General features: G+C 30.7%; 1 protein-coding gene across 1 annotated transcript in view; it reads right to left on the bottom strand.

Annotated features, from left to right (window-relative positions):
- Window positions 1-257: 257 nt before the first annotated feature.
- LOC129909718 (mucin-2) overlaps window positions 258-14,502 on the bottom strand; it is an 85,062-nt gene continuing 70,817 nt past the window's right edge. Inside the window, exons 5-6 of the mRNA XM_055986791.1 lie at window positions 9,884-10,381; window positions 258-3,315 (exon numbers count right to left, since the gene is read on the bottom strand). Of these exons, the coding sequence (XP_055842766.1) occupies window positions 1,924-3,315; window positions 9,884-10,381 (1,890 nt within the window). The 3' untranslated portion in view covers window positions 258-1,923. The remainder of the gene's footprint in view (window positions 3,316-9,883; window positions 10,382-14,502) is intronic.

Below are 14,502 nucleotides of genomic sequence, written 5' to 3'. Positions count from 1 at the left end.
ATAAAAATTTGCAAAGAAATGGCAAAATATCTGCAAATTCATTGCGACGAAATAATTAATTTTGAAAGTCAGAATTAACTCAATTGCGAAAGCACAATTGCAAAATGATAAAAATGCAATTTGAAATATAACAAAGAAACAAAAGAAATAATTATTGCGGAAAATTATTTTGGAAATGTTTTGTATGAAGTTGGTCTTTCTTAATTACACTTCGCAAACAAAACCATCAATCTATGCTAATTGAATGATTTTATATGACGTTGTGAAAGATGCAACTTGCAACAAGGTATAAGAACCTTGTGCGAAATGGTGCTCATTTGCCAAGAAAGTTATTTGCGAAATCAGAATCCCTTGCAATTTCAAAATCAAAAATTTGCGAAAAGATAAAAATGTTTTGCAACATAATTATGTATTTGTTTTGCAAAATAGCCATTGCGAAATTTGTTTACGAAAACTACCCTTACCGTCTCGTATGTGATTATGATATCAATCTTGAAGTTGCTCTAAAACTCGAAATCTCTTGGGACAAGAATACCAGAAACATTAAAGTTAGGTATTTGTGTGAGATGACGAAAACAAAAACTTAACAACTCCTTGCAATTCCTTAAGAATAATATTTATTTAATGATTCCCCCTAATAACCACGCACGTTTGTTAACTTTTCTCATTAAAATCAATAAGCAATAACCCTATCTTTTTGTGGAAAATCCCTTTTAAAACAAGAAAAAGACCATAAAATCACCATTATGGGATTTAAAAGTACGAAATTCCTGTTCAAATATTAAATTTTATTGAGCAATTTAAAAACTTTCTCATATACATACCTACTATTTGCTTGCTTTTGAAAACTAAACCGTTTTTCGTATTCGTGTACATGTAAGTTTGTATAAACCCTACTCACAAATTCAATTACTGTCCTTGTTTAACTTTTGAGTGACTGTGTTACTTTACCTATACACATTCTGGTACAAAATCCTTGTTTTCAAGATAAAGGATTGCCATAAAAAAAAATGGACGTAAGCTGGTAAGATATCTTGTGTAGGTGGTTTTGGTTGGCTTATATAGCGATTTGATGTGTTTTCATACTAAAATTCATATAAACTTTCAGTAATGTCCTCGTGTTTCCTGCGACAGTATATATTTCCTTATCTTACATGCAGTCCAGTTTTCCTGTCATGTTTTCTTTTTTTTCTTTTTATAATCAGATATTTTATGTAGTTCAGTTTTGTAATGTCGTATGCAGTTTCCGGTCGACTTTAAGGAAGTATTATATCTGAAAGAGTGCCACCGTAACCCCATGAGAGGAGGACTTTCAGGAGATTTTATAGTAGTTATTTTTTTCTTGCCAAGTGGAGATTTAAGTTTCATGGGAAAATGTTGCATTTTTATGTTTATTTGAATTTATTTTTGATGAAGAGATAAGAATACGAAAAGAGAGGACTTTTAAAATAAAAAAAAAAAAACTCTTTATTACCACAGGGTGTTTCAGAGGGAAATGGATATCGATTGAAAATTTCTAGAATAACGAAGTCAGCAACTTTCCAGCATAGTTTTCCACAAGAGTGAATGAAAAAAAAAAAATAGATTTTTTTTTTTACATTTTTGTTGGGCGCCATTTTTTGAGATGGCAGAGAAGAAATAAGAAAAAATAAATTTGCTTCCATCTTTGATCCAATCATATCCATTTCAAACTGACATCCTGTAACACCCTACACCGGCCATTTGCCTTATCTTGTTTTTGAAGTGTTTCTTCTATTTTTTTTTTGTTGGCATTTGGTCATTATCCTTAAAATTTTTTGGGGCAGCTTTTTCTTCTTGCAGACTTTGGTTATTTTTAAAAATGGTGGATGGATAAAGTATACTCTTTCTTTTTTTAGGTTATTTTTTGGGTTTTTTTTTAAATATTATTTTTTTTTTTTAGTATTAACTACTGCCAGAGACCTCTACAGCGATAGCAGTAGTTGCATGTCCTGTCATGCAATTTCCATTGGTGTGTACAGGGATGTCACTATTTGTTGTAAGCGCCGAAGTGTCTGCGACCGTTATCGTCGGTGGCACCAATGGCTTCATCACTTTGGTAGGCGTTTGTATGGGTGATTCAGACGATACTATCGAGTGTGAGTCGCCATTTTGGTCGATGCCAGAAAACGGTACATTGCCGTTGCCATTGTGATGTTGATGCTGCTGATGGTGGTTGTCTGTGTCTATAGTTGTTGTTGCTGCTGGTGGTGGTGGTGGGGGCAGGGAATCTAATTGATTCGTCTCCATTAGGATAATGTCGTTCATTTGTTTAATCTCTTCGGTAGATGGTGGATCGGGAAGGCTGATTATGCTGTCGAAGCCATTTTCGGTGTTGGCGCTGCTGTTGTAGTCATCAGCAGGAAATGTTTTTATTTCCGCAGCGGTTGGTTCACTGCTCTTTTCTATGACGATGGTGGTGGTGGGAATTTGTGGAGTAGCTTTCTCATCGTTAGCCTTCTCATCGTCGACCTCCTTTTCATCCTCTTTTTCATCTTCGTTCTCATTACCGTTGTCGTGAATTGAACCATTTGTCACTTCATTGACAACAACTGTGTCCTGCTTCAATAGAGCGGCTGTGATTTTTGGCTTCGATTCTACAACGGTGCCGGTGGTGGTTCCAGTTCCCTGTCCATGTCCATTCATATCATGTACCTTGTCACTCGACGACGCTGAAGGTGCTGTTTGTATGGAGGAAGAATTACATTTTGGAGCTGGCGGTGGACTCTTTTCATGGCAATGACCATTTTCTGGATGTCCATTATCATCGTTGTGGTTCTCAGGCTGAGGATGTTTTGACTCGGCATGTGGATGTGGCGCCTTAGTGGCTATCGGGGACGGAGTTGTGTAATCTTGTTGTTCGATGGTATAGAGTTCTTGATTGCCATAGGAATAGCGTTTGTTCGAGTCCACCGACGACGATGAACTCAAATCGGATTGCGACAAACCGGTGTTGGAATTTTTGGCAAATCTTTGGCATTCTTCGAATTCATCAACTTCGTCGATTTGATGTAGATGATTTGTATCAATATCATCGTGATTGATGAGATTCTCGGCGGTGGCAGATGGAGGTGGTGGATGTACTTGGACTTTTTCGTGATTGGATAAAAGTGCTTCGGTGTCGCTTTGGACAATTTTAACATCAGCATCAATATTGAATGGACGTTTTTCTGGTTCGACTGGACTGCCAGGCATGATTTTTGAATCAGCACCACGAGATACTTCGACAACAAAGACGCCATCTTTTTCGGAATTGTTGTAATGCATTTTTGTTACTCGAGTGTCACGGGAGATGTCCTAGAAGAAATACAAGAAGAACAAGAGATAACAAATAAATGAGATGAATTAAATTTTTGCTTAAAGATATACGGAATGTAGAGAGATGACAAAAAAAGACAATTATTAATTTTAGAATGCAATGTACAATCATCCAAGAAATGAGGATATGAAGCATTTAAAAAGAAGTTAAATTTTTAAAAAGTACGATGCAATAGTATACAGCTTTTATTGATATTATACAAAATTAAAAAAAGGGCTTGACAACACGGATAGAAATTATAATATTGCATTTGACTATTTTTTTTTTTAAGTCAATTGTAGATTTCTCAATACAGAAAAGGGAAACCAATAAAAATGTTCTGTTTCGAGTTAAGAATCCCCCAAAACCTTCGCAAAAGTATATTTTGGATCTTGATTGAAAAATCTTTTAGACCAGTGTTATTTTTTTCCCCTAAAAACCCGTAAAAATTATGTGACACTTTTGTGTGTAACGCTCCATGAATTTCTGTTTTTAGCAAAGTTCTGATGGAGAGCACCCAAACTAGATTTTTTTTTTTACACAATTTTTGAACTTTCCTTCGGGAAACGATGTTAAATTAATAAAAATTACTTTTCTTGTCAAAATAAATTTGATAAAATATCATCTTCTCGTGCCAGATTGAATTGACCGATTTAACCCTTTCGGACCCAGCGTTACTCTCGTGTAACATATTTTTAAAAATTTGTAAAAAATATTCAATAAAATAATTTTTTAGGTTTCGTTGGCTTAATTGAAAGATAATAATGCCTAGTTACTGGATTATTACAAAAAGTTAGTCAGATATCATTTTCTTGTCAAAAAAGGGACTGAAGCTAAAATTTTTTTTTATATAGGAATGGTCATAATTTTGAAAGAAAAGGTATAAAAAATGTTAATCCACAAAGTGTTTTGTTTTTTGCTTTAGAAGAAGTAGCATACATTATACAGTACCTTGCCATATTATTAGGCCCAAGCGAAAAAAATACAATTTTTCGGTTCAGTTTTTGCTCAGTTTTTAAAGTTTTTGTCGAAATATCTTGAATTTTTTTTGTCCCATTTACTTGCACATATCATGTAGATTGACTCGAAAAAAGTTTAAAAATTCATACTTTTTGATAAAAATAACGTACAAAAGGGGATAAGCTCCAAGAAACGTACCCTGTGGAATTCACGCCCGGATAATTACCAGACCGGTCCAATACTTAATTTCTTGTACCGAGGAATAACATGACATTCTTAACTTTATGGCAAGGACCCAATCTTGCATAAGTATAGAAGCTCTGATCGTCTGGAAAGTAAAAAATGTTCTTAGGTTTGGGGTAGTTTTTTTCTTTTTTATAAGACCAGACGAGCACAGCTATTCAAAGTACATTATTCCAATAAAAAATCATCCTCTGGTCATTATTGGCTGTTGTACTATCTCAGGGAAAGGATAAATTTCTTTTTATATTGTGTAAAACGCCATAACTCCAGACCAACACAAAAAGGAGCTTGGGAACGTTTTGATTCTACGATTTCGGAATAGGCTCGAGGCTCTAAGCTTCTATATTTATGCAAGATTGGGTCCTTGCCATAAAGTTAAGAATGTCACGTTATTCCTCGGTACAAGAAATTAAGTATTGGACCGGTCTGGTAATTATCCGGGCGTGAATTCCACAGGGTACGTTTCTTGGAGCTTATCCCCTTTTGTACGTTATTTTTATCAAAAAGTATGAATTTTTAAACTTTTTTCGAGTCAATCTACATGATATGTGCAAGTAAATGGGACAAAAAAAATTCAAGATATTTCGACAAAAACTTTAAAAACTGAGCAAAAACTGAACCGAAAAATTGTATTTTTTTCGCTTGGGCCTAATAATATGGCAAGGTACTGTAGTTCCATAAAAAGTTATTTTCTCAGTTGTCCGAATTTTTTTGGTGGTCATAGGCAGTGCATGTTACTTACATGTAACATGAGAGTAACACTTTAGTTTTGCTACTTATTATTTTGGAAAATAACTTTTTGCTATTCATAATTCTTAGTTGTGATCTTTTTGATACTGAAAAAACATTTTTTAATATTGATTTTCATAGCTTGGGTTCGAAAGGGTTAAAAGATTTTATTGTTATTTCGGAAGTATTATCTTTAAATCATATTTTTGAGCTGATATCACCGAATTTTAACTTAAAACTATAATACTGACGTGATTTCAATCCAAAAAATATAGTTTAACGACAAACAAAAAAAACTGCCGTTTTCTTGAAAAATAAGCGTTTTTGCCGGTAGAAATTGTTTGAAAGAAGTTGTTTCAAGTGGCAAATGAAGATGTTAATAAGGAACTCCCTAATTTCCATATGTCGGCTTAAAATCGTTTTAATGTAGCTTAAAACTTAGCATTTTTAGTAAAGCAAGGCTGAAATTATAATATTTCTGCGTAATAAAAACAGACGGTGGGTTTTCCTAAAATAAAAAAAATTACAAGAGTAAACAATTGTTTGCTTAGAAGCTCTGCATGGGCAGACATTTTTGAGAGGAAACGCCTAAATTTAAGGTTAGTAAACTTAAAGTAGGTACTATAGAAAATAAAAGTTTTAAATACTGAATTTCATTTTACTATAGTACTACAACTTTTGAGATGTATTATATCCGAAAATTCCAAAGTCGACATACATAGATCTCCTAATGTACAGTATCTTACTAGTCCGAAATTTTTCAAAAACGAAGTCCTTTATTAAAAAAAAAATAATAATAAAAATATGGTGAAAGAATGTGAATTTTCCACCGAAATACACCAAGGTTTATGGCAGTCATTACAAAACATTTCATTAGGTAGATATGTAAAAACTTCATTACATCCCAAAACTTAAATTAAGGGGCAAAGAAGGTTTCTTAAACCTAAGCTCATTGCAAAAATTCCAGCTTCACCAATTTTGAACAGATTTTAAGTTATTTGCCTTAGAGGTAAGATCGAACACATTCAATATTATAATTTGAAGTTCAAGTTGGGTTAAATGCCTTGAGGTAACGAGCAAAAAAAATTAAACGTTTTCATCCCAATTCAAAGATATAGGTCCCCGGTCCTTAGTAAAACAATCATCTAATTTATTTATTTATCATATTGTTTTTTTTTTGTTTCATGTAAGTGACAACTAATAGTTTTCTGTCGTGTTGCTGAAGATTACCAGTACACTGGTTGAAGTGCATCCATTTAAGTAAACTATTTTTTTTTCGGTGTTTTCTTTTTTTTTTTGTAAATAAATACGTTTGCTTAAAAAATTAAAAAATAAATTAATAAAAAAAAAAAAATGAATAAGTTTACTCAAATCTTATGGTTTTAATTTATATTAAAATTGAAATTATTCAAAATAATCTACAATTTATTGGGGTTTGAACAAAACAATCTTTTTGTTTTGAACCCAAATGAGGTGCAAAATGCAGCTAACGCCTAGTTGCATACCGAAAGACCAGTGATTTATCATTCCCTTACATAGTTTCGATCTTGCTATAAAAGCAAATTTTAACTAACGTTTTAACTAACCATTTATTCTAGGATCTCAATGATGTTTTTTTTTAATTTAAATGATTTTATTTTAGGCTAGCAATTTTCGTCTTTATTTTATCTTTAGTTCGATGCCTTATTGTTAAGAAATCTAGTTTTTAAAAGTGAGTGAGTGATCAAATCGGCAGTGCATTTCAGGCTTCAGGGGATAAACTAGATAATACATATTTTTTTTATTTTGTCAAGTCATTTGAGTTTGACTCGAGAAAAGGAAAAATTATTTAATTTAGGGGAAGTGGGGGCAAGACCGCCCACTTAGTATTTGACTGTCTTAAAAACCAATAAAAAACATCTTTTAAATAGAATAAAGTTTTTATTCATTAAGTTTAATGTTTTTTTGCAGAAACTCTCATTATTATAAAAAAAAAATTAAAAAATACTAAACAAAAGATAATACGTTTTAAAAAAAAACATTAAACAAAAAACCGTATTGCCCCCACATGGGGGTAAGACCGCCCTATCAAATTTTGTTGGTAGAAAGACCGTTTCTATTGTTTTAAATGCAGCCTATTTGTAATAATAACACTATTATGCTATATTTTCATCAGTTCTCACTCCAGCACAAGCTTTTTGGTACCATTTGGTACTTAATCCAACCATACTTTGGATTGGATCAAAAAAACAGTTGCAGATAGAAGGTACAAATATAATTTGCAAAGTGCTCTTCATCAGAATCATCAATTACAGTATTGTTTGGCGCTTGTTGCTTAGCTTTTTGGAAGATTTAACGGTGAACTTCTTTTTTCACTTTTTTTGAGCTACCAGAGCTTCCAATTCCGCCCATGGGCGGTCTTGCCCCAGTCATATTATATTTGATGTTCTGTATTATTATTTTTTTTAAATTTATCTTTATGACTCCTTCTTTCGCAGAAAATACTTTTTAATATTCACTTTCTATTATAATAAAAGGAAAAGTTAAAAATTTTAATTATTTCAGTGTAAAAAATACAACTGACTTTTCACATGAACGATAACAATTTGATGAAAAATCACAAAATTTGGCGTAACTCTTCGGGGTCTTAACCGAAATTGCTAAAACTTACAGACATGATCCTATTTTATATTACAAGTGTTGCCAATTTTACTTTTTTTCATACAACATAGTACGAAAACCGACTTGCGCTCATAGGCGGTCATTATGGGAACCATTTTTGAATCATATATTCAAGACTTGGCTTAACTTAATTATTTTCAAGAATAGCAAAATCCCTTTAATAAGATATCGATTTTCCGTGAAAGAATGAAAGCAACTATAAATATTTCCTCAGTAAGCCAAATTTTGTACTAAATTAATTAAACATTTGTGCAACTGTTTTACTAGTCGGCCACCTATTTCGAATAGATAAAGGAGAATGGGCAAGTTTGTATGGAACACGGACGTTACGCGGCCAGGAATGAATTTGTTGTTTTATGATGTAGGTAATTGAGTCTTACATATGTATATTGCGCAGAAGTTTTATCCTTGTGACGTACCTAAAAAAAAGGATAAAATGAATTTTTTGCATATAACACTTACATAATACAGATTGTCTCCATATTTTAACTTAAATGTATATTTTAGGTGCAAAATATGTTACTCTGTCTTTTTCCCTGAGTCTGAAGACCTTTTTCTTGAATATCCAACCAATAGAACCCAAACTATAAGCATTTTAAAACAACAATTTCAATCCTATTTTGTGAGTTTTGCTATTCAATTTTTTGTTATTTTGAATTGTTTAAAATTTTTCTAATAAAATTTTGTAATTTTTGTCTTAAAAATCTTATATTATGAGTTCTATTGATCTGATTTTCAAAATTAATGTCTTCAGACTCAGGAAAAATGACAGAGCATCATATTTTATGTTTCAAATAAAAACATAATTCAATTTGTACATCATACATTGAAGAATGCATTAACAATACTAATATTGCAATATCTTACATTCTTAACGCAATACAGCAAAACGTCCATAACGAAAGTTTTTCCTAAGTTATAGTTCATTCATTTGATACCAATTTTATTAATGGCCGCTCAACATCCAAAATGCCCATTCTCTTTTATCATAATGTAACTGTGGTTTCGTGTGAGGTATTATAAATTATTTGTCCATACAAAAATATTACATGATATTAACATAAAATGGGTCACTAAACACACCCTAATATTTACTTTAATCTCTTTCAATAAACATTTCGACTTAATTTTAAACCGATCTATTAGTAATATAGACCCATAATATTACATTTAAAAGAAGACATATAGAAATTTAAAACGTGGTTCTATGAAGCTAAATAACCATAAACTAACATACATATATTTAGCTTGATAGGTACTAACTAAAAGTTCAAATTAAAAATTCCCTTTACTCTTGTCCATCAGTATTCTTCATAATGGATGAATATGTATGTACGTACTTTACAATACAATAAAGGACTCTATTTTGTAAAGGTATTCAAATACTTAAATATTCAATTATGGCGAATTATAAATTTTAATTAGGTATGTGGTCATTATTTTTCCTTGTTAAATGTGATGGTACAAATAAAATGCTGACCTAGAAATTCATTCATCCGAATTATATCGATCGGTTTCCGACCGACCCTTAGTCTTAACACCCAGTTAGCACCACAGAGAGGATACTTAATCCTAACAACTCTGTTCTAAGAATTTTATAAATTAAAGTTTAAAGTTAATACGAGTATAATATTCATATATAAAAAAGAGAAAAATAGATAGCACATCAAATATTTCTTTATAATATTTACATCATATACGAATATATTAGGTTTAGCAAAACAAAAAAAAAAAGATATAAAAGAGACAAATTTTGAAACAGATTTACAACATCGAGATAAAGATAATTATTATCAAAAAACGAAGATTTGAATCTGAGCATCCTTAAAAAAAATTTGTATTCTATGTACAAGACCATCAAGCAAAAAAGCATACTCTGTCCTTATATGGCACATCTTACATGTATTTGTATACCATAAACGACCACACACATTTAGACATTCACATCACATCACAACACAACACTCAACTTACATTTCGCTCTTCAGTCTCAACAATGAGGTGATTATTTTTAAGGGTCATCGTGGTAATTGAACCATTTGCCCCGGAATAATTACTATGCATTGTTCCAGGACTCGAACCATTGGCGGCAGCGGAGACGACGACGACGTTGGCGATGGTGTTGGTGGAGGTTGTGGCACCAGTAGAACAAGCAGCGTTGGTGGTGGTTGTAGATTGTGGTGGAATATTTGATGATACCATTTGTTGTTGTTGTTGGCGTGATGATTCAATGTTGCAACAATGAACCGTTAGTGTGGAATTTTCTTCTTGGAAATCACCCGAATTATAAGCTTTAATTTCACCTAAGTCCATTGTATCGGATGCTGACCTACTATTTGAATTGCTACCATTACAATTACGACCATCACCATCGCTAGCATTGCCGTTTGTTGCCTCGTTTGAATCAGTGCAAATTTCGAGACTTGGAGTTTGTGTTGTGGCGCCGCCAAATGCAAGTGAGGATGCACGCAACTGAAAATGTACAGAGAGAGAGAGAGAGAGAGAGAGAGAAGAGAAAAAAAAAGAAAATTGGATACACGAGTAGAGATACATTATGATACTGCTTGGCCGTGATGGTGAAAAATGTTTTTTTTTTTGGTTTTAATTTTGGGTTTGAAAGACTTGGAGAAAGGCTTGGAGATTTTTAATTTAAAAGAGTTCATATAAAATACTGCACCCATCATTCTAGGGAAATTTAAAATCTAGCCAACAAATTGAATGGTGAAAATTGTGGTTTAATTTAGACACTGCTCCAAAAATCAAAAAATGTATGGAATTCTTTTCAAGAAAATAGTATGACGTCAGAATCTGTTTCTCATTGCAACGTTTCATAATAAAGACTGGCTAAAATTAAACTTATTAAAAGTTGAAAAATATCTAGTCATCTTATTATAACAAAACTCATTTATTAGTTATTTAAGCTTTGTATAGGAAAAAAAATGTTGCGTATACGCCACCGTAACCTATATCGAAATATCGAAAGTGTTCATATTTGGAATATTCAGCCATTGGACGAACCATCTACATCTCTCTACCGGCTGTAGAGAGATGAGATTTCACTCAGAAAAACCGACAAGATAAAGAGTTGCCACAGTATAAAGTTAATTTTTTAAGTTTTTTTTTAATTATTAGAACCGTTTTTTTTTTATTTTTTCCCAAACAACTAATTTGATTCAAAGAATTTTTTTGAAACACAAAAGCATTTATATCATTTTTGTTTAAAAATAAAATTTAAAAAAAAATTGATTTTTTTTATCACATTTTAGAAAACGGAACATTGAATTTTTTTGAAATTTAGGATTAAAAAATTATTTAAAAAAAATTATCTCTGGCGAGTTTTGATTTTTTTTCTCTAAAAATCCAGCCTAATAAAGGAAATTAAATTGCATACTTGTTTCAGAGGTCAATTATATTAAAAAGATGTTTTTTTTTTTTCATTTGAAAAACGAATTCTGTTTTTTTATTTATTTTTTTTTAGGTGTGTCAAAGTGATCAATTATTCAACTTTCTTGTAATTTTAATAATAATTATCACAAAACAGTCAAATTACTGACACTTTCAGCCTGATGCGAGTGGAGTATCCACATTGTTTATAATAACCGTTTAAATTTTTCAATACACTCAGAGAAAAGTATTTAAAATCGGAATGGATATTTGTGACTATTTTAATAGACTATCGAAAGATTCTCCAAATTAACCGTTAATTAGTCAATTTTAACTATAAAAATAGTTATTTTGTTAAACTTGGCTATTTAATAGTTACATTAAAGTATTAAATAGTCAGTTTAACTTTTGAAATATTTGTTTTGTTAAAATTTAATATTTAATAAATTATTTGGAGAAAACTTCAGTTATAACTATTACACAAATAAATCCCGATAGTAACCATTTTTTTCTCTAAGTGTAGATATAAATGTTGCGTATACACCACAGTGACCCACGTAGCTAGTATTTAATAACGGACTCTTTAACTCAAACAATTCAGATACATTCACAATCAGATACATTCATCAATATGTATTTCAAAATGTCTTAATATTATTACCTAGTGACATTTCTTTTACAAACCAACAAAACAAACAAATCCCACAAAAGCTGAACAAACTTTTGAAGCTTATAACATAATTGTTAAGTATTTTTTTGTGCAAATAGAACACAATATTTCTAATAAATGGCATTTAATTGGCAGTTAATGTTGAAAGTTTGACTTTTTTGAAAATAAGCAAATTTATGTAAAAACTATGAAATTCAGCATAAATAGTTTTTCTGAATAAATTTTTTTTTATTTTAGACCAGTGCCGAAGCCTTCAAAAACATTAAAAAGTAAGAAAAAATCATAGTTGGATGAAACCCATTGGAAAAGGAGGTGAATATGATAAAAATTATAGGAAAAATATATTTAATGGTAAAAAATGGTATATCTCGATTTCCGGCAAAACTACAAGTTCTATGGAAAAAAGTTGTATGGCAAAGTTGTAGGTAATAAAAAGATCTACAACTAATGCAGTAACAATTTTTTCACATAACCTCAAAATTTATATGAAAAATTAAAAAAACCGAGTTTTTGGTTTTTTATTTTTATCTTTCTTCAAAAAGATGTTTTTTTCTACAAAATTTGGTGAAAACCTAACTTATTATGTCTCAAATACACAGTAATTTATTTGATTTAAAATATTAATTTTTTAACCTTATTTTGACTTAATATCAAAAAACACCCTAATTTTCAATCGAAAATTCACGTGTCAAAATATCAGTTTTTTTTTTCAAAAAATCGGTGGGTAATTTGTTCGTTAAAATCTCTTCTTTCTGATGGTGTAAACATAAATTTACATTAGTATACCATAGTACATATTCTCGGAAAATGCAAAAAATGAAAAAACCTTAAATTCGAAAAAAATTTGTTATCATTATTAACAATTTTGGCCTATTTATTAAAATTTACACTTTTACTACTCAATAACCAATAGATTTATCAATGTAACATAAAATCTAAAGGTTTTTGAGTAATTAAAGTGTAAATTTTTATAAATAGGCCAAAATTGTTAATAATGTAGAGCGGACAATTTTATAAAAGAAAATGATTAAATCTAGCCTTTTGGATGAACCATTAAAAAGATAAAAAATTCTAAACACAAATACACAATCTTTCCCATACAAATCGTATGGGAAATAGAAATTGCGATGCGGCGGTACTAAATGTTAACATTAAAGGCTGAAACTTTTACAGTATTTTTTTTTCGTCATTTCCAACAATATTTTCAACAATGCTTTGAACAAAAAAAAAAAAATTTTTTAATCAGTCTAATATATATAATATATTGTTTAAACTTTATTTTTTGTATTCCTTTAATTACGAAATAACTAAGTTAGTAATCAAGATATTGAATTTTTAAAAAATATGTGTTATTTTTAAAGGCCAAGTCGTTTGAAATTATTAATTTTAAAATTTACAATCTTGGGTTACAAGAATTGATGTTTTACTATGCGAATTTATTACAAAAGTTAAGTTTTTTGTACTTTATTTTTTTTGAAGGTCCATTGTGATCGAGGATAATCCAAGTCAAAAAGTTAGGAACACTATGTTTTTGAAATATGAAGTTAATTTTTTTAATCTAGGAAAAAAATGTAGAGTTACGAAATTATGAAGTTGAATACGTATATAAGTGTTGTAAGTGTTGTAAAAGTACGAGCTTGATGAGACTTTAAATGTTATTTTCTGTATTTTTTATAACAGCTCCGTTCTCTTAAAGTTTTATACATATCTCTTAAATACTTGGTACACGACAATGAAAACTATCTTCCATACAAAAATATTACTCTTTCCTTAATTCCTATTGACATAACAGTAACTCACTCTCTATGATACCGATTGGCTTTATGAGTTCTTTGCTACTATAAATATACCCAAGTATTTTTTATCAAAAAAAAAAAAAAAAAAAACATGATACAGTATCCATAGTCCGCTACAAGAATATCCTGAAACACTCTCTCATCATGACATTTAGAAAGAATCCTCTGTGCACTGCAAATAAAACCAACCAACCTAAAAAAAAAGTAGATACGAAAATACAAGGAAAAAAAAACTGTAAATGTCATCCCTTTTATATCAATACCAGCCTTGTTGCGCTCGATATAAATAACCTTTTAGCCAATGTGAGCACTTGAAAGAATCACCTTGAGGACCATATACCCAACACATATGAGATATATATAAACAGACATACATGTATCTATGCTGATGGCCAGACCATCTATCCTTTATCCAAAACAGAACATGGACAAAAACCAATATTTACTTGTTTTTTTTTTTGTTTTTTTTTTTTTGCAGTAGGACAAAAATCAACGACGAAAATACCTTTGAAATTTCGATTTTTTCATCATGGCCATGGAAGAACGAAAAAAAAAAAAATAACCAAAATCATATACATTCCGAAACACCAGTGAACTATATGGACACAATCGAGACATTCAGGACGAAATAAAAAAGTTCACAGAAACAAAAAAAAAATAAAAAGAAAGAGCAGATTCAGATTCGATTCAGGAACTCAATTGATGCGCACTGTTGCCCATCAAAAATGATGTCACGTTGCGTG

The sequence above is a fragment of the Episyrphus balteatus genome, chromosome 2, assembly GCF_945859705.1.
Source record: "Episyrphus balteatus chromosome 2, idEpiBalt1.1, whole genome shotgun sequence".
In the NCBI taxonomy this organism is placed as follows: domain Eukaryota; kingdom Metazoa; phylum Arthropoda; class Insecta; order Diptera; family Syrphidae; genus Episyrphus; species Episyrphus balteatus.
The sequence above is the reverse complement of the archived record's forward strand: the minus strand, read 5'-3'. Positions and strand labels throughout refer to the sequence as shown.